General features: G+C 39.1%; 3 protein-coding genes and 1 non-coding gene across 10 annotated transcripts in view; 3 read left to right on the top strand and 1 right to left on the bottom strand.

The window, feature by feature from the left end:
• The window catches only part of pdzd8 (PDZ domain containing 8), a 32,239-nt gene extending 22,863 nt beyond the window's left edge, over positions 1-9,376 (bottom strand). For all 4 annotated transcript variants that reach the window (XM_057344699.1, XM_057344701.1, XM_057344700.1 and 1 more), the window contains exons 1-2: positions 8,331-9,376; positions 623-748 (exon numbers count right to left, since the gene is read on the bottom strand). In XM_057344699.1, the coding sequence (XP_057200682.1) occupies positions 623-748; positions 8,331-9,223 (1,019 nt within the window). In that variant the 5' untranslated portion in view covers positions 9,224-9,376. The remainder of the gene's footprint in view (positions 1-622; positions 749-8,330) is intronic.
• A 2,259-nt stretch (positions 9,377-11,635) lies between these two features.
• On the top strand, positions 11,636-11,747 carry trnal-caa (transfer RNA leucine (anticodon CAA)). The gene is made up of 2 exons: positions 11,636-11,673; positions 11,702-11,747. It is a non-coding gene; the product is annotated as a tRNA-Leu (tRNA).
• A 349-nt stretch (positions 11,748-12,096) lies between these two features.
• pex13 (peroxisomal biogenesis factor 13) lies at positions 12,097-14,801 on the top strand. Its single transcript, XM_057344708.1, has 4 exons — positions 12,097-12,238; positions 12,691-13,403; positions 13,579-13,701; positions 13,871-14,801. Exons 1-4 carry the CDS (start codon positions 12,168-12,170, stop codon positions 14,233-14,235), a joined length of 1,272 nt encoding a protein of 423 aa, XP_057200691.1. The 5' UTR covers positions 12,097-12,167; the 3' UTR covers positions 14,236-14,801.
• A 173-nt stretch (positions 14,802-14,974) lies between these two features.
• Positions 14,975-24,421, top strand: sanbr (SANT and BTB domain regulator of CSR). Of its 4 annotated transcripts, none has more exons than XM_057344705.1 (21): positions 14,975-15,631; positions 15,917-16,068; positions 16,696-16,885; positions 17,023-17,119; positions 17,196-17,443; positions 17,671-17,729; positions 18,112-18,272; positions 18,452-18,538; positions 18,904-19,014; positions 19,130-19,253; positions 19,499-19,651; positions 19,742-19,875; positions 20,279-20,378; positions 20,609-20,641; positions 22,033-22,132; positions 22,255-22,343; positions 22,617-22,645; positions 22,824-22,897; positions 23,163-23,251; positions 23,453-23,541; positions 23,768-24,421. In XM_057344705.1, the coding sequence occupies exons 1-21, from the start codon at positions 15,538-15,540 to the stop codon at positions 23,802-23,804; spliced, it is 2,250 nt and encodes a 749-aa protein (XP_057200688.1). In that variant the 5' UTR covers positions 14,975-15,537; the 3' UTR covers positions 23,805-24,421. The 4 variants fall into 4 exon arrangements, with proteins under 4 accessions (XP_057200688.1, XP_057200690.1, XP_057200689.1 ...); XM_057344707.1 differs by having other exon boundaries at positions 14,976-15,631; positions 17,026-17,119; XM_057344706.1 differs by having other exon boundaries at positions 14,978-15,631; positions 17,026-17,119; positions 20,276-20,378; positions 23,768-24,420.
• Positions 24,422-25,708: the final 1,287 nt, after the last annotated feature.

Below are 25,708 nucleotides of genomic sequence, written 5' to 3'. Positions count from 1 at the left end.
CAAACACCGCTTACATACAGTGAACAAACACTCCAGGTATTACTACATTTTACAATCAACTTAGTGCCATATGTAAAGATTCGGTGTACTGATGATTTTTTTGTCTAGTGCATTATTAATTACAAGCCCTTTACGAACACTATTAAACTCTTAATCAGAGGGAAACACAAAAGACATACAAAACAAGGCATGCAGCTTTTGTTTTAGCAATAATGTGTGTGTGTGTGTGTGTGTGCGTGTGTGCGTGCGTGCGTGTGTGTGCGTGCGTGTTCTTGAACACAACAGCTTGCAGCCAGACCATTTAAAATTTCATTGGCTTAGAAGGGTGTGTATGTCAGTCAGGTTTTTTTTGTCTCAAAAGCATTAGGAAAAATGAAAACTACAGAGTGCACCACCCATAGCATGAAGGTCATTACTATACTGGCTTTTAAAATGTACCACATTTATTTACAGTATGAACTGTGTTTGTGTGTGTGAGTAAGCACAAAAGAATGCTGCAGGTGTGTGAATATACACACCTATAGAATTCAGCATGTTTATTAATATGAACCTTTTTAATATACCCGATCAATTGTGCTGGTCTAACCTACAACATTACATTCTGGGTTTCCGAGATGCCTACCTGCTACATTCAACAAGTGTGACACGCAGACGTCCCTCCAACAATAGGGTGTCTCGGATGGACATATCCAAGTCACATGACGACACCAGAGGTGGCTGCACTTGGAAGGGAAAAAAGGGTTTGTACCTGTCAATCAAAAACAGACAAAAGTCATCAGACAGCTAGCAAACAACAATTACAAGCAGTACTCATGCCTATTCTTGTTTTAAAGATGCTTAGTTCTTCATTTAAAGACATAGTTTATTATTTAACATCTAGCCAATAAGTACCTAATATGAAGTTTTTAAAAACACAGTTTGAAAATATTTTTAAAAGCTCCAAAAACAAAGGGACCGAGCAACTATTTCCAATGTGTTCTACTAGAGCATTTATTGTACGATATATTATACTGTACATAAAAGTTCATAAAGTTACAAAATGCCACTTCAATAAAGGGGGGAAACTGCAAAGTCACAGACAAAGAATTTGAATACTAAGAAAATAGTTAGTACACGGTCATTTCGGGCAAAGTGCTTTTACCCAGCCCGTACTGGAAAAACGTGCATTTCAGCTCTCTGTGTATAGTTGTCCACCCATAAAAAAGCGTGTGTAAAGAGCATAACAACAGGTTTAGTTAAATACTGCAATGACTTTTAGCTGCCTTTACATTATGCAAATGATTCAACAAGAACTAACTCATGCCAAACTAAACAATGCTACGATATACAGTATCTCACAGAAGTGAGTACAATGTAAAGTAGTGAGTGTACAGGCCCAATTTGGACATTTTCACTTAGGGGTGTACTCACTTTTGTTGCCAGCGGTTTAGACATTAATGGCTGTGTGTTGAGTTATTTTGAGGGGACAGCAAATTTACACGTTATACAAGCTGTACACTCACTACTTTACATTGTAGCAAAGTGTCCTTTCTTCAGTGTTATCACATGAAAAGATATAATAAAATATTTACAAAAATGTGAGGGGTGTACTCACTTCTGTGAGATACTGTATATAAATTGTTAGACCCCATCAAGATAAAATGAAACCTTATGCTTTAGCTTGAGGTCTCACGGATTCTACTCCCCCCTCCAGCATTGATCGAATCACTGAGGGAATTACATCATATGCTTCAGTGATTTAACTGTGATCTACAGTAAATGCTGAAATAAAAACTCTACTGAAGATTGATAAAAACCAATAGCCTTGTGGTAAGTGCGCCGACAAAGCACTAGTACGCTCACGGTGACCCAAGTTAGATTCCCATCTCAAGCTATCCTTTTCCGATCCTGCTCCCCGGTCTTTACCCAGCACTTTCCTGTCACCTCTCCACTATCCTATCACAATAAAGGCAAAAAGCCCATAAATAAAACTTAAAAAAAAAAAATTCATATCACAATGTAAAGTGATATATATTTTTAGAAAACCTTATTTAGTTTGGGATCCGTCCTCATCTGGGTTTTGGAAAGTGGCACATAATGATTTGACTTTTGTGCATGACTGTCTATATACTGAAACTGTTATGTTGCAGAAGTAACCATCTCACATGGTGTAAGCATTTTTTCCACAATAAAAGCAGTTTCACAATAAAAGAAACTTCTCAGAAAATTGCCCATCATGTGTTCGATAGCTGGCAGGAACAGGACTGAATACTAGGACCCTAGGATACTAGGGAAGCAAGGCGATCCCTGATGTGGGATGCAGCACTGATAGTTTATCAGCATTCCTCAGAATGGACAACACTATTTCAAGAGTCCTAACTGCTAACAATAACCCAAGAAATGTGTGCGTCTAAAACAGGAAGCGCCTCTACAGACAAAGCCTTCTGCGTTGCCCTTGCAAAAACACGCCCAGAAATTGCTTCATGCATGGGGCTTTGCTGAAAGTATAGACAAACCGTTATCACCATGAAAACTCCCAAGAGACAATTTTCCCCAAAATAGAGGACACCATTTCAGAAAACCCATATCTCTAGGTTTTATGCCGGACCTAAAAAAATAGACAATAATAGAGGTTTAATAGAGGTAATGCTGTTGTTATTGTCCCAGAAAATCCCACGCTGTCTCTCATGGAGGTTAAACTTTAAAGTTCATGTGAACAGAAAGTCGCGATAGACTTCACTTTGATAATGTGACACCTTTCAGAATATCGACAGAGAAATACAGACAGCAAATTGATTGTATCTAGAAAAGTAGACGTTTCTATATTTTGATTTCATGGGGACTTAAAATAAACCGCTCCTTTTAAATCACACACAGGAACAAGACAAAAAACTCAATTTCATTAACCTCTCTAATGCAAACAGTAATCAGCCATTCACAAGCTAAATCCAGAGATTTAGCCACGATTTAGTGGAGTCACATGGATATAATGCTTTGTGAAAATAATGTCCAGAACAAGCGCCCCGGCTACAAAGCTGGTATATGGACAACGCCGCAACACACAAACCTCAAAGATCTGATCGATATTACCAATGATACCTCTGACAGCAACACACACAGACCGAGGCAGTGGTTTTGTGTCGCAAACAGCAGCATGGGATACACATTTTCAGCATGTGAAACTGAACAGACGCCCTCAAAACTCTCACCGTAGCTCTCTCTCTCTCTCTCTCTCTCTCTCTCTCTGTTTTACTGTGTATAGTTCCTACTTCCTAATGCTGTTATCTGGCTCACCATGGCACAAAGTCATTCATGTTCAGCATATTTAAATTTGGGGCATATAGATTGCTCATGAGACAGGTGAGAACCATCAGTGTGTGGAACCACTAACAATTTTAGCAAGTAAAAGTCTGGCATAATATTTCCACTCTGCCACTCTGAGGCTCTATTGCTCTAGAAATATATTCTGATGCTTAAAGGGATAGTTCAATCTGTCATCACTTATTCACCCGCATGTTGTACAAACACACAAAAAATATTCTGTGTTTGAAATGTTTTGTGTACACATACAAGGATAGTCAGTAGGCGTCTTTTGTGTTCTGCAGGAGAAAGAAAGTGTGTGGAATGGCATGAGGATGAGTAAATAATGAAAGAATATTTATTTTGGTTAAACTATCCCTTTTGCCCGTTTACTTTTCCCTATATAATACATACGATTTACTGCTAGGGGACGTTGTCTGCTCAGTGAAGTGAAATGCACACTTAACCAGTATGTGGTCAACGTCTTGGCTGTTTGAAGTATTTTCATGAGCTTACGACAGAAGTGCTAGAATACTTAGGGAAACCAGCTCTGAGTGTAAAAAGGCAGCAAATGACTATTGACTGGGAAAGCCTTGTTCTGTCAATCACCATCTATCTTACTCTGCACTGCTGAGGTGAGATAGCAATGTGAAAACAAGAAACGTTTCCTATTTCAGGCCATTAAGAATACTGTACAATATTCACATTAGCTAATGACTTCTTATTTCTGTTCATCCCATTCATCTGTAAAGTCAGATATGACAGGAAATGTCATGGTTTGCACAAAGACTAACCACAAACCCAAATGCATACACATATGCACACATAACACAAGCTACACTCAGCTGTTTAAAAGCTACTGAAATATTAAATATTGAACCCCAAATCATGTTTATTTAACACAAAAAATGGTCAAGTTATCCATCAACTAACCACAAATTCCCACTTGATAATGCAACGTATTCTCTAGGACAAATAAGGTCTACAGACACATATTTTTATCGGGGGCAAACAATCGTGAGTTGAAAAAAAAAAAAAAAGAGTATGAAAGCATTATGGTTAGAAGAGTTTATATAACCCACACAAAAACACCTGCTCTGTCTTTCAATGAGTTTGAGCTGCGGACTGGATTAAAATCAACTCACATCACCAGCACCTCTCTAAATATCTCATATTCTCCGTACAGGCAGGTCACAGAGGACAAATGAAATCAGCTTTGCTTTAATGTGCAGCCAGAGGAAACTATGACTTTGCTGATCGGGTGAGAGGGATAGGAGATTATCGGGTTTGCTTCTGGAAACTGAAATTTAAAAATTATAGATATGCGTGCATGTTTTTTTTATTATTTATTAAAATATTTTTTTATTTCATATTCATTACGAGTTTACCTAAAGTTACATTTATGTTGTTTTAATTCTTTAAACTGTTCCTGCAAATTTTGAAGAATCCTCACACTGCTCTCAATTAGAGTTTGGAAAAGTGTGACGATTTTTTTAAAGGATACATATTTCGAACAACATGAGTGTGAGTAAATAATAACAGAATTTTTATTCTTTATAATAATGAGAGATTATTTCTTGTAGGCTCCACAGAAAGATGCTGTAAGTTAGTTGACACTTTCAAACAAATGCAGCTGACATTTCTTGATTCCTCCTGTACCAGACATTTAAAAAGTCAAACTCCATCATTGTCACACAGGTGGATGGATGTATTGAACGCAGCGTCTTTTTCTACTGAGAGTGTGTTTCTCTATTGCCTCTGAGGAACTCAACCATTAAATCAGCACAGTCAGGAAAATTTGTCCTGAGCCGCACACACACTATACCTGTCCTGCTCAAGGGCAATGTAATGATAGGGTGCTCGCCTCTCAGTATTTTACAAATCATCCCCAACTGGGATGGAAGTGCCTTAAAACCTGCTGGAGGCTGGAGTCACTCGATCTTCTACAGCACAAAGCTGTCACTAAACACCTATCAATAACCATTGTACATGAAGAGACACCAGACGTGACATAAACTGGGGTAACTGGAGACCAGTCTATTTTACAAGACAGATATCACAAAAACTTGTTCTTACATGCACAAACAGACAGTTATTACTACACCGTACCATATATCAAACATCCAAGACCACCATTCATAATTGATTTGTGATAATTTCCTTCACTGTAATGATGATGGGGAGGGACAAACCTACACAAGTACATCTCTAATTACAACATTCTGAGAAGTAGTAATGCGCAACACACACACACACACACACACACACACACACACACACGCACACACACACACACGCGCGCGCGCGCGCACACACACACACACACACACACACACTTTAAAACAAAATGGTATAAAGGGTTTTATAATTTCCTTTAATCTGTATGACTTTTATGCAAAACACAAAAGAAGATATTTAGAGGAACGCTTGTAACCAAACAACATAGACCCCATTGACTTCCATTTTATTGACACTGAGACGTTACACAAAAGAAAGTCTCAGACATATACAGTTTTGAAAGTAAATAAATGATGACAGAATGTTTTGGGGGTGAAGTATCTCTTTAAGCAAATAAATGCAGACTAAACTCAAGTTATAGCCATCTGTGACATGGAGCCCATCCAAGACTGCACCATCACACTGTGATGACATCACACTGTGTAGGGTTTTTATAGATTCCCACGCAGAGCTACAGCTATCCCATACACTGAATTGCATTATTTTGGAGCATGACACTTTACCTAACGATAAACTGTAAAGCGCTTCACTGTACTTGACTGCATATGACAGAATGAGATGCATCTATAATAAAGAGACATCACAACGCTGCTATAGACGTAAATGGAGCTATAACTTTGTTTAAAGTTAATACCTCCTGTTGACCTGTCTTTAAGACTGTTAAGATTCTACATTTGGATAAAGGAGCAGGATCAGCATAATAGGTTTACAGCACGGTGTCTGCTAACGAAATGATCACATTTTGCTGTTGAAAAGCCTTGGCGAATATGAGTCAGCGCAGACTTAGTCAGCATTTGTTTAATAAATAAGTTGTTCATTCGGTATCTCACCAGCTTTGGTCACCATTTACTGTAATGGAAAAGAAATGTGTTTTTTGGGTGAACTATTCCTTCCCAATCATAATTTTCCCTAAACAGTCATAAATCATTATAAACTATTATTCATGCAAACAGACTGAATGTATTGAGTCCACACCGCATCAATTTATTAAGAGCAATTAAGTCACACTTTGTAATCTACGTTCATTGACACAGGCTCATGTCCAGTTCTGAACACCTCCTCCATCTGTAACACAACCATCCCACACATCCATCCCTGGGCGATATAACTGCTCTGTTGTTTGCAAGTTCAACAAATTTCCCTTTCAAACAGTTCACAAGAGAATGCCGTCACCTTATCTTTACCTCCCTCGTGAGAAATTAAACAGTAAGTACTAATCTCAAGCCCTAAAGCAAACACCATTAAACTCTAAGGAAAACCATGACTAGCACATCAATTCTGTGCTGATACATAAAGTAAAAGCACAAATTGGGTAGATATAACTTGAAGTGAGGTTTCAAGCGTACTGCTCTTTCTCAGACTTATGTCACATGATTTAAGGGTTCACCACAAAAAGTAAAGAAACAAGTGTCTTTTCTTTCATTTTTGGCTGAACTATCACTATAATTTCTGCGGCACGGGTCCTTATGGTGTACAACAGAGGGAACAGCATGCAATGCCACTTTGCTGAATCAGGAAGAAAGTAAAATGTTATTAAAAGACAGCTTTAAAAAGGGTCACTGTTAAAGGTCTATAGTATAATCACTGATCACGCTCTTCCACTGAGACACTTTAATCAATAGATAAGTGTGACGCAACAGAAAGTGCACTGATTTAATTTACAACTGGCAATTCCAGCTGCGTGGGGTCAAAGTTCAAACGATCCATCCGCACTGATGAAGATTACATAGTGAATTCATCTAGCCGTTTTTTCTCTTTCACAGACACTATAATTACCTAAATAAATAAAATCACTACTGCTGTCAGTGTGGAGTGTTGCTTTGCTAAACGTTGTGTTTGACTTGACAATAAGCGTTCTGATTGTACACAGTCACAGACTCACAGTATGTCAACAACACACCAGAAAGATGAGCGATTCGACAAATGAGGCAAAAAACACAAGAATGTGGCATCATTTTGTGCACCATGTCTATTTGATTCTTATCAAATGACTTCTTAAAAAAAACTACCCATCACAGCTGAAAATTAAAAAACACTAAGATGACTAAATGTTTACTGGCTCCCATTAGACCCAGAGGTTTAGGTGGGCCAAGTTTTGCGGAGTAATAGAGAGCAGTAAGATAGGTGGATGGATCTGGCAACTAACTAATCATTCAAAGGCTTGGCTGAACATCTTAGTCACTGAATTTATACATTTCTCAGCTAACAGGAAGCAACTCAAACCCGGAGATATTTTCACTTTTAACAGTCAATAATAAGAGCAGAGTAAAAGGGAATCGTGAGCAAAAGGGGGAAGGTGGACATTTCAGGTTTCAGATGGGAAAACGCACCAAAAAACCCACACTTAAAGGAACAGTTCACCCAAAAATAAATATTCTGTCATTTTACTCCCCCTCAAGTTGTTTCTAACCTGTATAATTTTTCTTGTGTTTCTTGTTGAACACAAAAGCAGAAATTTTAAAGAATGTGGGACACTACACAGCTCCGGGGCACCATTGACTACCATAGTAGGTTTGCTACTACTACAGTAGTGCCCAAGAACTGTTTGATTACAAACATTGTTCCATATCTTTTTTGTGTGTGTTTGGCAGAATAGCAACATTTATGCAGGTTTGAAACAACTTGAGGGTGATAAAATGATAGAAATGTCATTTTTGGGTTAACTATCCTTTCAAAATAATAATCTCAGCAATATCTTCTTTAAAACTCAGTCTTTTGCCATTCAGAGAGACTTAAATGACAGAAAACAAGGAAAAGGCATAAGATGTTGCAAAAGCAATGCAGATCACCCCAAAAAGACATGGCGATTTTACCTTATTTTGTAATTTGGTAAGGTGTGCTTCCTCTTGATAACTCTCTTGAGTTGGTTCACTATGATAGAGGTGAGCTGGGGCAGAGGACGACCCTCAAACTGAGACTTCACCTCGAAGTCTATGAGCGGGTCCTCCAGGAAAGAGAAGGACCAGTGCGTGAAAGGCATGCGGGTGAACTGCAGCTTCAACCTGCCCGCCACCCGGGTCATTTTGACAAACAGATAAGCGGATTTACCAAACACTAAATCAACATCAATGGCCAAATGGAAGCCGCCGTTGTATTCCAAGTCAACCTCGAAATTCAGCTCTTCTGGCATGTTGTCTTCATTGACAGCCACGGGTTTCATGAGTTTGGCCGTTTTGAAGACGGGCACAGAATTACCCAGTGATATATCCCGCAAGCTAAGCCCCTCGAGCAGACGCCCGGCTGTCTTGGTTTGGAGGAGCTCTTCAAACTCCACCTTGATCTTTTTGGTGATCCAGTGTCTGACCACCGGAGTGTCACGCAGCTCTCGGAATAAAAACAGAAATATGGCATTGAGAAAATCGCACGTCTCCGCTTTGGAGGTGTGCAGGGAGTCGCTTTGACAAGGCGGTGGCGAGGACGGCTGTTGTTTAGGGCTGCTGCCGCCGCCGGAGACTGTGGTGTCTTGCTGTCTGGGAGAAGATGCCTCTGGTTGTTTGGAGGCGAATGATGTGATGTCTTGTTGCGGCTGCGTTGATTCGGATTGTTGGTTGCTAAAGTAATCCTTAAGTGCGGGATCAGGAACTGCTTTGACATACTGCACAGTCCTAGCGATAGGCTCGGGGCTCCTCCGGTACAATAGTAAGAGCTGCAAAAGGACGGTTACGATGGCCCCTGAAAAGGCAGAAATTAATATGAGATAAATCATCTTTGTCCCCGGATCCCCGCTGCAGTATGCGGGTTAAAGTGTACTCATGATCCGCTGTCAGCCCGATCAAACAAAAGCGAGTTCCACCTGGCCGCTCACAAAGCTGCCATATCATCTGCTTCTTTCCTGGGCTTCGGAAACTGCTGCTGATTGGTTGGACGTAAAGCCGCGTCAAAGCGATGGAGTCGTGCGTCATGACGACATCTGCCGGCCAGCTACCGTATGGCTGTGAAGTTGAACTCGGCATCCCAACGTAACGAGGCCGCCGCACCTTTAAGATGAATGGCTGTAAGTAAGATGAATGGCTGTAAGAATCGTAATATTTAGCTATACGTGGAACTTGTGTCATTCATTTGGTCGTTTATGAATGACAATGACTTTGAAACGTTTGTCTGTTTAAGTGAAATAAATTGACAAAGTAAACTCTGGACTGTCATAATAAGCATTTTGTATCATTACCTTCCACCTGTTCATCACCTGAACTTTTCACTGTCTATTTTACTGTATAAAAGGGGGAATTTTCATTTTCACAGAATAAGCCCTTTGGACCAAATGGCTAATGTCTTTTATCATCGTTATATTTCCTTGTTAAAGGGATACTTCACCCAAAAATGAAAAATCTGCCATCATTTACTCACCTTCGAGTTGTTCCAGATCCGTATAAATGTCTTTGTTCTCATAAACACAGAGAAAGATATTTGGGAGAATGCTCATAACCAGACAGATTTTGCCCCCCATTGACTATCATAGTAGGAAAAAAATACAATGGTAGTCAAAAGTGCCCCAGAACTGTTTGCGGTCCTACATTCTTCAAAATGTCTCCTTTTGTGTTCAACATAAGTAATTTTTCGTATGGGAGTCAATTGGGGGCAATATCTGTTTGGTTATAAGCATTCTTCCAAATATCTTTCTCTGTGTTCACTGTTCATCAGAACAAAGAAATTTATACAGATTTGGAAAAACTCGAAGGTGTGTAAATGATGACAGCATTTTCATTTTGGGGTATTTCTTTAAGTATCCCTTTAAAGCATGTACAGTATATGTTACTTTACCACATACAATCTTTTAAATAAATATAAGGGTCAAATATATATAAGGGGAAAAGTGTAATACTGCTTTAAAAAAAGTTTTCTGTTTAATTTATTAGCATTTTGTTTTTCTTCATGATAACATAAATATCATACATTTTCCCTGATTTACAGAAGACACCCACTAAAATGTCATTCAGTGTTACAATCTTGTCAGGCATTTTTTAAAACAAAAATCTATTTATGACTTATTAAAAGACTAATTACTTTCACCCCAAATGCTAATTAGTTGTAATTTTACATTTTTTGTATTTGCCACTATTCTAGGTTTTGCCCATTTGTCAATAAGAATTTTTTACTCATTTAAAGCACAATAAAATGTAATATGCTCCCTTATTCTTTTATCTATTTTAATATGTACAAGTCAGAATAAGCATGTTGTTTGAATTTGTACATAAATATTGTGTTACACTGAATGACAATGAAACATCATTTCAACCAAATTTTGACATTTTATTCTCCAAAAACTTAGCTGAAACCATAAAGTTACTTACTTGTATTTAAAGTGCTTTCTATGGACAAAATCACTTTTGTAAATTTCTTTTGATGGGGACATCTTAACGTCTTTGTCTGTCTTTTTTGTATAATATTACATTTTGCAAATACAGTATTTATCGTGAGATGATGCTTGTGCGTTATATCAAGTGTCTCAAAATTTGAGTGTACTATGTGAAAAAAAAACATTTTACTGAGCATACTGAGCTAAGGAAGTGCTTTTGTGGACTGCGTTCAGGAATAGCAATAGATTTATTAAACCACTGGGTGGGCAACCATTAAATTATTGATTGAAACAATTAATCCTGCTCTTGGCTGGCTTCAGGACTCTCTCACAAATCCCGTTTGATCTTTATCAACTCGTGTTTCACTGGTGCTGGAAATCTGATCTATTTCTGTCCAAGCAACTCTCCAGAGACACACATTTATAATAGATTACAAAAGTGGTAAACTAGATCCAAATCGAGGTAAAACAGCTGCAGCGCCATCTTATGGAAAGACAAAGATATGTGCGACCAGTCAAACTAGACCACAACAAAATTCCAAGTATGGTTAAATTCAAGTGATCTGTACTCTATACATTACAATGTGTTCTATTGGTTTCCGCCAGGTATCCCACCAACAGACAAAAATGGTTTTAATTAAAACCAATTTTAATCCATTAGAATTTCTGTTAACCTACATTCATGTGAATTTAATTTACGTTCATGTACGTTCATTCTGTCGAAACAATCCTGCATTACACAATTAACTATTTATTGTTTATCATTTATCATTACTACATGCGGTTCGCAAAAGACACAAGTAATTACCGATCTAATGCAGCTCTGTCAGAATGGCCGAGCGGTCTAAGGCGCCAGACTCAAGGCATCAAGTCCTTCTCAGGTTGAGAGATTTCTGGTCTCCGAATGGAGGCGTGGGTTCAAATCCCACTTCTGACAAAAAGCTTTTAAACAAAGTAAATGTAGATTATTTAGTGACGTTTTGTGTATGAGTTATTAAAACCTTAAGTCATGATTCGGTGTAGCGTTAAAATGTTACATTTAGTCACTCACGAGTTATCGATCATCGTCTTTTACCCGTATGTACAACCAGCTTAGTGTCAATTTACTTAAATTAAATACTGAAAAACAACATCTCACTGAACGTTAAATAGTCAACAACAATATTATGACAAGCAAGAAAACAATCTAAAAATAAATTAAATCCGCACCTCGACTCGGTGTTAGATTGTTTTAGTCTAGTGTGAAACACAGTCAGATCGATGTGACGGATGGATTGCTTAAGTCTGAGTGGGAACCCGTTCTTCTTCACGAGGCTACTTTGAGCATCGGGGTTAACTTTGGTCTGAAAATAAAATAATGTCCCAGCCTCCACCAAAACCATGGGAACGCCGAATCCCAGGAACAATACCTGCACCACTAAACTATCGGTTTGTAAAAACTCGTTTCATTTTCGTTAGCATATCGAAAACGCTGAGTGTACGGATGATAGCCAACTTGTTAACGTTAGCTGTCGAGATATCCAAATAAAAAATACAGGTCAAATATGAAAGTACAAATTGCTATTTAATTATAATACGCACATATTGACTTATGCAGAGAGGCATACTGTCCAACTGAGTTTTGTCTTCGTTGGTTCTTTTTGTGTTGTTGATGTTATGTAAACCAGTTAGAGTTTGCATGTGTCAAAGTTCAGCCGCATGTCAACCTCTCACTATCCACACATTTTACACTCCATGTTTGCCATGCTGTCATCTTCTTTTTGCTTTTGGTTAGGAAGACAGTGACAAATATAAAAAAATATTATTTTATTAAAAATACATTATAACACTATTTTAGATATGTGGTTGACAGTTCATTTTCTTTTCTTTTTTATGTCTAGCTCTGCTGACTTTGGATCAACAGCACAGAGAGGCCCATCAGTGTCTGGTCCTCCGGTTCTAACACGTGTGGCACCACCCATCCCTCCCAGACCTGTCCAACAGACATACCGTCCTACCTACAGCTCATTTCACTCCTCATACAGCCCTTATGGGAGCTCCATTTATGGGGGCTACAGCCCCCACAGCTACAGCGGTTACGGAATTGGAGGTGGCCTGGGTTATAACCGTTACCAAAACGATGACATCCCACCCAGCCAGTTTGTTCAGCAGGCAGAGGAGAGCAGCCGGGGAGCGTTTCAGTCCATCGAGAGCATTGTCCACGCCTTCTCGTCGGTCAGCATGATGATGGACGCTACGTTCTCTGCTGTGTACAACAGCTTCCGTGCTGTTCTAGATGTTGCTAATCACTTCTCTCGTCTGCGTATTCATTTCACAAAAGTGCTGTCTGCTTTCGCCTTGGTGAGGACCCTTAGATATCTGTATCGCAGACTACAGAGGCTGCTGGGATTACGTGCGGATTCGGAGGTGGATGACCTGTGGGCGGACAGTGCAACCTCCACCGTGGTGTCAGCTTCAGGGGGAGCAGGGATAGATGACCCCAGGGTGAATTCTGTCAAATCATGGCCCATTTTCTTGTTTTTTGCTGTAGTTCTCGGGGGGCCATATTTGATCTGGAGGCTTTTGAGGTCTGCAGAGGGTTCTGAGGAAAATGGTGAGAAGTTGGCCAATTTATTCACTCATTACTTTTCTGACATTTATTTTATTGTACCTTCATTGAGTCATCCCGTGTGCACCAGTGTGTCTGAATATACAGCCTTATGTGTATCTCTATCTGTACTTTTGTGTTTGTTGGGACTGCTAAAGTGTCTGTGCATTCTGTATTATAGCCACTAGCTGGGCAAGTGGGGAAGATGACCATGTGGTAGCAAGAGCTGAATATGATTTCACAGCTTCGTCCGAGGAGGAGATCTCACTACAGGCTGGGGACATGCTTAACTTGGCCCCTAAGGGTAAAATAATGCTTTTTTGCATATATTTTATATTAAACCAATCCCATCCCTTATTTTTTTATATTTTATATCTGGCTAATGTCAAGCTCTCATTTAAAATAAGTCAGTTTTGTCCTTGTTACTGACAGATTTACAACTTGTACATGGTGTTTGTGACTCTGGTTTCTAGAACAACAACCCAGGGTACGTGGCTGGCTGTTGGCCAGTGTGGACGGACAGACCACTGGACTTATCCCTGCCAACTACGTCAAAGTGTTGGGCCGGAGGAGAGGTCGAAAGCATGCAGAATTGGAGAGGCTGGCACAAGCCCAGCAGGCTGCTCAGAACTTGCCATCATCCCAAATTGCTCTAAATTCAGCTTCTCCTTCAGCTTCCAACTCCACTCCTGCCTTCCATGGCTTATCAGAACCACATGAGCTCATGGAATCTGTGTATGGGGAAACACATGACCCTCACAGTGCCCTGGAAGTACATCCTTCCACAAATGACAGCAGAAACAATGTAGACATAACATCAGAAAAGATAGACTTATAATTAACCTGTGTGTGTGCGTGAAAAGCAGAGGTGAATGGTTATACTCAGCTCCCTGATAATCAGTGGAATGTATCATAGATTTTTATTCAGCAATTTCTTGTCGACTGTTAGGATCTCTGTGTTTATCAATATTTGTTCAAATGTGTTTAGTATTTCAGCATAATGACCTAATAATTTATTTTGAATAATAATTTTATTAATTTGAATATGTTCACATCGAGCATAAAATTAAAAAAGGTTACAAATATGTTGCTATTCAAGTATGCAGTGCATTTGATCTCGTTCAATTGCGAGTTCCCAGTCTGTACTTTCATTTCAATTTGATTTTATTTACAAATTTCACTATAGGAGAATAGTTGTTCATGTTTCTGTCCTGTTTTAAGTTGTCGCATCATGTATAAAATCATGTATAAATTGTGGATATTTCTGTATTTTCATGTTTATCTTATAATTTCCTCAATGTGCAATTATGTACATATAAGCAATTATATTCTGAGTAAATCCTTTAAAAATACTTAACTATAGTCAATTTTGATGAATTTGAGGATTACATACATCATATTAAAATGATTAGAAATTAAAGTCTGTTTGCATGTAAAATCTACTTACTGGTTTATTCATATATAGATATGAGTCGCAAAACCTTACTTGAAGTAATTTAAAGGAACTAATTAATCTAGTAATATTTAATCTGGTCAAAAGACAAGAGTCTAGTAATATTAGTCTAGTCTAGTCAATAGATCAAAATATTTTTAAGGTAAATGATCGAAGTAGTATTTAGTTCTCTGAGCCCCAGATTAATAAAAAAAACTCAGTAATCAAATGTAATGTTGCTGCTGTTTCTGTTGCTACGCAACGGGAACGCCGCCTGTCACCTGCTGCACTGCGGCACCGGAAATACAGAGCGCAACATAACGAGAGAGCAGGAAACGCCGAATTACTCATCTGTCCTGAATCGGCCTTGAACATTTTTGTCAGTTTTCTTATTAAGCCTTTAGTAGGCGCTGATACAGCTCTCAGTCCGCCCATCACATCTCAGCATTCAGGCAGGAGTGGTTTAAAAGCGTCGGAGGAGGGAGACTGCATCTGAAACATCATCATGTCCGGACCGGTGTGCGTGCACGCTTCAGCGCTTTTTATCAGACACTTGGTATTTTAACAAGATCCGAGGACGAGAATACGAGTCTGCAAAATCATGCTCTGCAAAGTTTCGATCAGGCTTGTAAAAGCTATGCATTTGTTTTTCTTATTATTTGTAAACGCTGTCTGGATGTGAACATTGCTATCCTCGGCATCCGTTTAATGCTATTTATATCCAGCTCGTCTCATCAGCGCTCAGCTGGAATGAAAGGGGAGCGTCACTACCAGAAGAAACAACGCATAATTCTGGAAAAGGGTAAAATGTGTGATGTGACCGTGTGTTAGTTTAGCATTCTCTTTAGAGGATGCGAGACATTAAAATGAGGGGACGCTGTCATTGCAAGTTAGTATTGCAACTCCACGTAGCGAATTGTAAAAGTCGCGATTTCTCAGCATTGTTTTGAAACACATTGCCAGACATCAATGACAGCGGTCAATTCTTCATATTGTCCCTCCTTTACATAAGTACAATGATACAAAACACAAAAGATGGTAAAGAGTTGGCTTATTTTGTAAAGTTCTTTTTCTCTCTGCACCACAGAAATGAATCGTGTTTGCTCTGTTAATAATAACTTCCCATATGACAACAACCTCCTGGTCCTGGATATGGTCCTGAGCTCACTATGGGCAACGCCTCAGCCAATCAACTGGGAGAATGTTGCCAAGTTGGTCCCAGGGTTCACACCAAAAGAAGTAAGTGATGCAAAGAACCTCATCAGTGTGGCTCAGAGTTTTCCTATTATTCCTACTTCTGGATCCATTAAAGGGATAGTTCACCCAAAAATAAAAATTCTGTCATCATTTACTCACCTTGAGTTGTTCCGAATCTGTATACATGTCTTTGTTCTTATGAACACAGAGAAAGATATTTGTAAGAATGTTTATAACCAAACTTGTTCTTGGACCCCATTGACTACCGTAGTAGGGAAAGATCTTTTTATCATTTTCAAAGACTTTTTTGTTCTGTTGAACACAAAAGAAGTTATTTTGAAGAATGTAGGACAGCAAACAGTTCTGGGGCACTTTTGACCACCATTGTCATTTTTTCTATGGTAGTCAATGATGGCCAAGAACTGTTTGGTTTCAAGCGTTCATCCAAATATCTTTCTCTGTGTTCACCAAAACAAAGAAATTTATTGAGATTTGGAACAATTAGAGAGTGAGTAATTCATGTCAGAATTTTCGGGTGAACTATCCCTTTAAAAGAAGTCAGGTCCTGTCCTCTCACATTTTTATTTCAGTACTCTTTGGCACTGTTTCTTTTACATGTTGAGAAATGTTGAATTTGATGGGTTCGGTTTATCCTCTTATGTTTTTCAGTGTGCACAGAGATTTGAAGAACTGAAAACTACAGGCAGTTTCCCTCATCTTGACGACCAATGTAACCCGCTGACCGGAGCAGTGAGCTCCCCACCAGAATCATTTTCCTCATACATCAAATCCAACCTCCTGGATAACGCTGGCGAGACGGGAGAACCAGAGACCAATCAGAGCACTCTCTCAGTGTCAGGTGAGTCAGTGGGAGGGGCTTGGGCAAAAATACCCAAAGCCTTTTATTAAGTGCTGAACTTTTGAATTTCACATGATTTTATTTTATGTTACATAAGTGCTCCTGGGACCGTTGATATACATTGAGTACTTTATCAGCAGGCCACACTGTGGTTCCTACTCCTCGAGGAGCCTATGTGGAGAATGACGATGAAGATCCTGCAGACAAGGTGGAGAAGACGGAAGGGAATAATAGGTGAGGTACATTCATATTGTTCAGACAGGGTATGAAAAAATTGAAGCTCCTCACCTCTGGCATTCCTTTTCCACAGTCCCAACATGGTAATTCACGTATGTGATGAAGCAAAGAACCTGAAGCAGGACTTTGTGTGTCCAAGAAACCTCCTGGTGAGAGAGATGCGTTACTTTGAAGAGTATCTCTCTGTGGACCCTCAACGTTGGGACGAGGTGGACATCTCCGTCCACTGTGACGTCCAGATCTTCGACTGGCTCATGAACTACGTCAAGAGTCACAACACGGAACATCCGCACGGGAAACACATTGAAAAACCCAAACTGGGTAATTGTCTTTTGGGAACGGTTAGAGACAGTCTTTGTGCTTTTGCTGTTGTGTTTAAGATTACATGAATCAAAGATACCATCGGAGGTCTTGTGTACAGTCTCTGATATGGCTGAATGGTGTTTGTAAGTGGTGGATGGTGTTTCAAGTGGTCGTGCGTTGGCTGTGAGTTTGATGTTTCGCTGTTTGTGATGTTGTCGGTTATGTTATGTGGTGTTTGGTTGCAGAGCACAGCAATGTCATCTCAATCCTGATCTCCTCCGAGTTCTTGAAGATGGAAACTTTAGTAAGTCATGTGAGGGTTAACAGTGTTTTTGGTAACGTAGTAAACGTGCTCTGAGCTGGGTGACGTTTAGAGGGTAGTGCACGTTCAAAGCATGATGCATGATGGCTGTTTCATCATTTTTGTGTTATTCGTTTAAACAATTCTATGCACTGCCCAAACAAGAACTTCAGACTTTATATTGTAATTCTTATCAAACATCTGGTAAAGACAAATGTATCCAAAAACACCAACAGGTGTTAATTTGTCCTTTCAGTTTGATCGTTGTGATAGTGTCAGTTTGTCTGAGCAGTGTACGGCAGTGTAGACGGCATGTTTGTTGATTGGTGCATTTATTGAAAAGACTTCAGTTAGTTAATTTTTCATGTGTTTTGTGAACCTGAAGGTGGATGAGTGTATCCAGTTTTGTCACACACACATGAATGCCATCATAGCAACGCCATGCAATATGAGCTGCATCAACAACAACCTGGCCGGACGCATCGCTGATCTGTTCGGTCACAACGAAGCAGATGACCTCAAGGACAAAAAAGACAAATTCAAAACGTGAGAACATCAAAATCAATTTAAATGCACAGGATAATCTAAGTATTTAATACATTTTAAACAAAATGTATACACTTTTCTCTTCACTTCCACAGATACAGATATCATGATATAAAATATGAATAAATATTTTTATATTTTATAACGCTCTTTTTGTGATGATTTTCCCCCCTCACCAGCAAACTGTTTCAGAAGAAGATCGAGAGATTGTTTGACCCTTACTATCAGAATCATGACTCCCTCCGTAATGCATCTACTCTGTACAGGTAAGACACTATTGTATTGGAGGAGAATGTGTAAAACTGTAAAAGTATATCAAAAGCATAAAATATTATTGTACTTAATAACATCAACAGGACTGACTGGTCACTCCTTTTTATGCAGAAATACTCATCCACACCCATTATACATTCACAAATTGTGGTTTAATATCTGCATTGTATGGGATGTGTCACGTATTATCTGTAACATCAAAGCTCTATATTAATAGTGAGAATCAAGTGTATCTAATTTGTAAAAAATGTGTGAAAGTTGTTATCGTATTTGTATTAAGTATCAAATTATTCTACTGGTGAGTCGAGGGGATTTACGGTATGTTGTAATAAAACATGGTGGTTCCATTTTTTTTCAGATGTGGCCTTTGCCTTAAGCTTCTAACCAAAGAAACTGAGAAAAAAATCCCTTGTGTTCCAAACAAAATCAACATAGATTCCCGAGGAAATATTATATTCTCTCACACCAGGTTATATTATACACACTCTCTTGAAATCACATACACGTCACTTTCAGTTATAAGATAATGCTGTGATGTAGACTTAAAAAGCATGCGTGCTGTCTGTTGTGATGTGTCTGCGCAGACATAAGGCCTGGGAGGTACATGAATATGTGAATGGGCTTTATGAAGAATTAAAGTCCTGGGTTTTGGTCTACTGGAGAATCTGGGGCACCATCAACTTCCTAACATGCTCACGCTGCAAACAGGTAAAACCTGCAGGGTTTTCTGTTAAGTTTCTAAGGTTGCAAAGAGCATCTGAGTGCTTTAATGGAAGCAGGAAAGTTTAACAAAGACAATGTTACAAATTAGCTTCTTTGTTTAGTGATCTAGACATACCCTAAATACTGTTAATATTGTAAAATAACACGTTCTTATTCATTTTAACAACATTTATTTAATTTAGTGTGTCCAATATTATTATAGTATTAGTACTATTGTATTCCTTTGGCAGGCTTTCCTGTGTACAGAGTTGGGCCAGTGTAGGTACCACCCAGAGGCAGTTGTGTATCCTGGTATTGGGGCAGATCATAAATGGCATGGCATAGGTCTTTACCCCTGCTGCAACCAGAGGGTCCTAAGATTCGACCCTTCCTCCATGCCCACGGTGTGTTTTGTTCATTTAGAATATGTTGTCAAACTCAGATGACCTTTCAACTTGCCTCACGGTTCTGTGTGTGCTTGTGTCTCTGTGCAGGGCTGTAAAACAAGAGACCACATTGTGAGTGCGGCAGATGGTGGAGACTGCAGCGATCACAATGTAAACTCAACCCAGACCAGAATACTGAATGACCTACTGCTGCACAGAGAGGCTATGTGTGTGCCCGAGAGGTCAGAATACAGTAAAATAGTACAGTGCACTCGTTTGGCTGGAAGCATGTAACCAAAAGTGTGTGTGTGGGTGAGGGGGGTTAAATCAAGCTTTCTGTAGCCCAGTGGTGGTGCATGGCACTAGCAACGCCAAGGTCATGGGTTCGATCCCAGGGATTGCACATACTCAAAAACAAATGTATAGTATCATGCAATGTAAGTCGCTTTGGATAAAAGCATCTGCCAAATGCGTAAATGTATCAAAACTATATTAATAAAGCACTAACCTGAATAACTGGAAGATTTGGTCTTTATGGCACTAGTTACATGCCATATTTGATTAATTTGATCCTCTGCCCAGTGTGGGTTCACTTTGGTCCTGTCGACTGTGTTTTGTACTCTAATCTGTGCTGTTTTGCAGTAGTCCTGAGGGCCCTTCTAAAGGCACTGAATGTGTGCCAAGTTGTGATATAATGCTTGATCCAGGGGTGCTTACAGCCCACAGACCAGGGGAAAACACTGCTGTGAGTGTTTCACTTTCCTCTTGAAATTGCTTTTTAATTAAGTTGTTTATGTGTTTAATTTTATGTTTGCCAAAACATACAGTATGCCTGTCTTATTCACATTTAAACTTTATGATCTGTCCAACATCAATGCAGAATTTTCTTTCCTGTTTTTTTTTGTTGAATAGTGTGTCAGTTTATTGCAAATTTCAATTCGTTTGTCCAATCTCAAATTATTTTTTCATTTTCAGTTTTCACTGTTAAAAAACTGGAGTCTCCAGCTGGTGAGAAACAAGTTCTTCAAACATTAAATGTAACTGTTCATTCACACGGGGCATCCACGTTAACGCTTCTCATTCACTTTAAATGGGTGACGTTATGCATTGCCGAACTGTGGGTCCGTCAGCCTCAACTTTTCAAGCGCCAACGCAGGCGTCAGCCAATCAGATCGCCTTATGTATATAACCTAGTGCAGGTGCTAGCCAATTGCGTTCATGCTAGACCGGAGATCAATGTGATTGGCTGTTGTCACTATGATGATCGTGTTGGCCACGCTTCAGACACGCCCTTCGTCAAGCGTTGACGCTGACGCCCCGTGTGAATGTACCGTAACATCATTGCCACACACATGCACATTTCACATTAGGGGTGTCACGATATACGGTTTTCACTTCGCGGTTATCGTGACCAAAAGAATTCTCAGTAACAATATTATCACAATATCTATTGAACTTTTTATGAATAAAAAATGCTTTTTTTTTTTTACAAATCACACTTGGTGATAGTAAAAGTTCTGTCATCATTTACTCAACCTCTTGACATTTCAAACCTGTATGACTTTCTTTCTTCCGCAGAACACAAAAAAAGATTTTTAGAAAAATGTTGTTAACTGGACTCCATTCATTTGCATTGGTTTTGTATCCATACAATAGAAGTAAATGGGGTCAAGTGCTTTCTTCAAAATATCTTCTTTTGTGATCTGCGGAAGAAAGAAAGTTCTATAGGTTTGGTGAGGTAACAGGTGAGTAAATGATGACGGAATTTTTATTTTTGGGTGAACTATCACTTTAAAGTCACCGTGAAACAGAAGACTTCTTTTCCATATCGTGACGTATATCCGTGTGAAACTGCTTCTGAAATTAGAAAAAAAATTAGGGTGGGGCTTTATTTTGCCTTTCCCCTTTTGATTGGTTTGTTGTAAGTTGGGTCTGGAGGGGAGGGCTAAAAATACCTGGCCATTGGACAGTCAGTATAGTCCTACCTCTTTTTTGCTGCTTATGTCATGTGGTTGTTGTTGTTGAGAGGGGGAGAGGAGCTTAATGTTTTTGATTTAAGATTTTAAGTGCAAATGAATTTGGAAAAAATAATGGTGTGCACGGACAGATCATTTATGATAATCACTGCAACACTGTGTAAAACACTTAGAATTTTCCTGTTTGATTTCATGGTGACTTTAACTAAATTGTGTAGGCATTAGAGAGAGAGAGAGAGAGAGAGAGTTTGTAACCATTGTGGCTCTTAAGGCAAACTTGAATGGGTGCTGAATTATTCACAATATTATCGTATGTGTAGAATTAACACACTATCTATAATCATGGTTTTTAATATCACAATGATTGTCAATACCGGTATATTGTGACACCCCTATTTAAAATATGAATTTGTGGTTTCCCAGCGGCCACAGTCTCTGCTGTCTGAGGAGGAGGAGTACACTACAGGGTCAGAGGTCACAGAAGATGAGGTTGGGGATGAAGAAGACACCTCAAAAAAGCAAGGTGAAATAAAAACGATGCACAAAGCATGACTAGTAATTTTCTATGATGAGTAGTACCTCTTGATGGTCAGCAGGTGGCGGTGTATAATTGAGCTTGTTGGGGTTTGTGACCTTTTTACACAGCTGCAAAGAAAGCCAGAAAATCTGGCAAACCTTTGAAAAGACAAGTGTCCTCTCCGAATTTCCAGCGTAAAGAGAAATCTGGAGAGAAGGTGTGTGAAACTCCATTCATTTTTGTCACTAGTATAAGTAGGGATTTGAAAAGCTTGTCCTGTACTTTTTGCGCTGTAAAAAGAATTATGTTTTTAGAGTTAAGGCCGAATAACCTTTATCTAATTGTAATTTTTTCAATGGATAAGGGACCTGTGGCAATATACATTTTGGTGTCCCAGAATTCCTACTTTGTTTTCTACAGAAAATGTGAAAACCTAGTTTAGTTACATTGTTTTGTGTTACTGTTCTCTCTTCATTTATTTGTTTTAAAGGTGCCCTCACGAGATTCAACCCCATTCATGTGAGTGAGTCTAAAGACTTTATGTTCTCTGTAGGAGTGATCTCAGTTGTAGATCTGTTTAGCTAATGCTGCATTGTGTTGGCCCTCCAGCTTAGTCATGACACATGAATGAAGGATTTCTAGGCCTATGAATAAAACACTTAGCACTGTGTCTTTTGTCTGTTTCTCACGCTTTCAGCGTCAGCATCCAGAAGAATAAGTGGGATAGCACTCGCTCCATGAGGTACAATCAAGATGCTCAGAGAGAGGAGGGTAGGAATGCATTTATTCAGGTCCTCTTTAACAAAGACCCTCACAATGACACAGTGGTTGGGCAGCTGTTATAATATAAAGAGTCATGACTTGACAGCCCTTGAAAATCTATCGTTGGTTTTCACAAGAGTATTGAAATGGCAAATGTGGCATTGATTTATGATGGTGTCTTTTAAATGTAGTTGTGGCTGTGCTTCTGACATAGCTTTCATGTAGCTTCTGTAGGATGATCTTAATGGACGTGTCTATACATTGCTCTTTCCAGATCAAAGGAGAATGGAGGAGATTATAGCAAATCTCACTAAAATGCGCTTCGGGGACCAAGAGCAAACAAAGTTTAAAGACACAAAAGAGGTACAAAGCAGTCCTTACCTGCTTAGATAAACCTGTTTAATAAATGTCTACAAGACTCTGTTCATGTTCACGTGTGTTCTTTTTGGTGGAGTGGAACTTTTGTTGCCTAAACTACTTCACATAAACCTTCAGTAATTTTGTTGCTGTTTTATTGTCATTTTTATGGTAGTTTCAATATTTTGCATGTCTGTGTGGTCCCAGCCTGCAGGCGGTCTGTACTCCAGACTGGAGGCCCAGTTTAAAGCTTCTCAACCCAGTGGAAGAAATAGCAGCACCGAGAAAACACTGAGGTAACTGCTAATGCGCACTACACAGAAAAAACACAAACACCGGTTTTGAAATGATGGGTTTATTATGTTATTCACGAGAGTCATGTTTCCAAACTGGCTTGTCAGGGAAATTTCAAGTTCCCCATTTATGATTTGGCTTTTGAATTTTAGATTATTGGATAGCCTCTTGTACCTTCTTCCTTTTCTCTCGGTTCCATTTTTAACCAGCGCTTTGGTCTGTTTATAGAGCGAAGACACGCTCGGGGCCGTCGAGACCGACTTGATGAGTGGATGAGTTTGTGAAAGGAGGAGTAAAGAGATTGCTGCTGTTTGATGAGGCAGAAGAATTCTCCCTCTCTTCCCTTAACCCCGGCCAGACGTACAAGAATAGAACATTTCCGTTACAATCCTGCGAGAAGAACGGAATTTTGGCGGAGTCAGTGATGTCACAACTGTAGCTATATTACGTAAACAATGGACCTGATTAAAACGGTTACTGTGCGAACAATACAAGCTTTTGGCTGCTGTTGAACTGGTTGCACCCACAAAAATAAATCTTATTTTCCTTCTGCATCTGCGTACGTCCCACAAATGACCTTTCGCACCTTTTGCTTTATACCGTGTCTCTCTCTCTGGCTCAGGTTCCATTTCAACAGCAGCTTGTTGCAATGTCTGTGCCCATGCTTCATATACTGTAGTTGACTCAGGTGACCAGACAAAGCTCATCTGCACCTTAAGCTGTATTAATGCAATGACTTAAATTTGTATAGTACGCAAATGAATCCCTGGGTAGAGCTTGAGACTGACAACAAATGTGGACATGTTGCACTCCAGATCTATTTGTGCCATTTGGACCAATGTGTCATGGAATGGAATACAGAATAAATAATCATTTAAAATGAAGTGTTTGTCTTTCTTTTGAATTGTTTTAAGTTACAACATTGTTAAATGTCTTATTTGTTATCATCATAAAATGAGTAATTGCCTCATATGGGAAAATTGTCTATAAACACAATTGTTTTTAACACACAATCTCCTTTTACACAATTATTTCACATGGTTGCTTTTAAAAAGGGAAGGTATTAGTGGTTTATCTCATGATCAGTCGTGTCATTGAAGAGGATGTCCAGTACAGCTATCACCATGACAACTGGAAGAGGAAGAAGAAGGGTGTGATGTATGTGTGGAGGGAGCTTTGATGAGTTGGTCTGCCTTTTTTGGTGACAGTTATTCAGTCAGTATTCGATTGAGCTCAGGCAGGTTGGGTTACAGTACCGGGCCACCTGCCAAGCAAGAACACAAATGATAGTGTGTTTATTCCCTCTTTACTGGTGGGAACCGGATCCATCGCAGCCCCCACCGTTTAATACGACGTGTCTCTCTCTTTCCAAGAGCTCTCTCTTACTCTGAAATGTGAGTTTACAGTTCTTAGGAAGAAGACCCAACAGTTGTAAATAATAATGAAACCTACAATCAAACAAACTGATTTTTGTTACTTTTAGTTGTCACTTTTTCTCTTTTTCTTTACCTGTTTTGTACAGGGTCCTTTGTTAAATCAGAGATACACAAAGAAAGATATTTGTAAGAATGTTAGCAATTTTCACCTCGGGGACATCATTGACTACCATAGTAGGAAAAAAATGGTATCTTTTTTTGTTCTGTTGAACACAAATTTTCTATTTTGAAGACTTTAGGAAAACAAACAGTTCTGGGGCACCTTTGACTACCATTTAAATTTTTACTACTATGGAAATCAATGATGTCCCAGAACTGAAAATTGCTAACGTTCTTACAAATATCTTTCTCTGTGTTCATCAGAACAAAGTGATTTGTACAGGTATGAAATGACATGAGAGTGCGTAAATGATTACAGAATTTTCACTTTCATTGGGTGAACTATCACTTTAAAGGAGGATGTGTGGATGGACAGTGGTTGTTCTCATTCTCTTAACACTTGGTCAAAGGTCATATCCTGATCATACAATGGCGCTTTGTCTATTGTTTCTGGTAGCGAAGGCTTTGTTAGGATTGGTGTTATGTATTTGTTTAGAATGGAATGGATTTGTTTTCTTTAAAAGACTACAGCACCATACTACAATCACTTTGAATAGTTCCAGAACATTTCTGGTATTAAAAAACTATTATGTATGTAAGTTTTAAATATACAACTACTGTATGAATGGAGCTA

Source organism: Triplophysa rosa, linkage group LG10 (assembly GCF_024868665.1).
Source record: "Triplophysa rosa linkage group LG10, Trosa_1v2, whole genome shotgun sequence".
Lineage (NCBI taxonomy): Eukaryota > Metazoa > Chordata > Actinopteri > Cypriniformes > Nemacheilidae > Triplophysa > Triplophysa rosa.
Note: the sequence above shows the minus strand (reverse complement) of the source record. Positions and strands in the feature narration are given on the sequence as shown.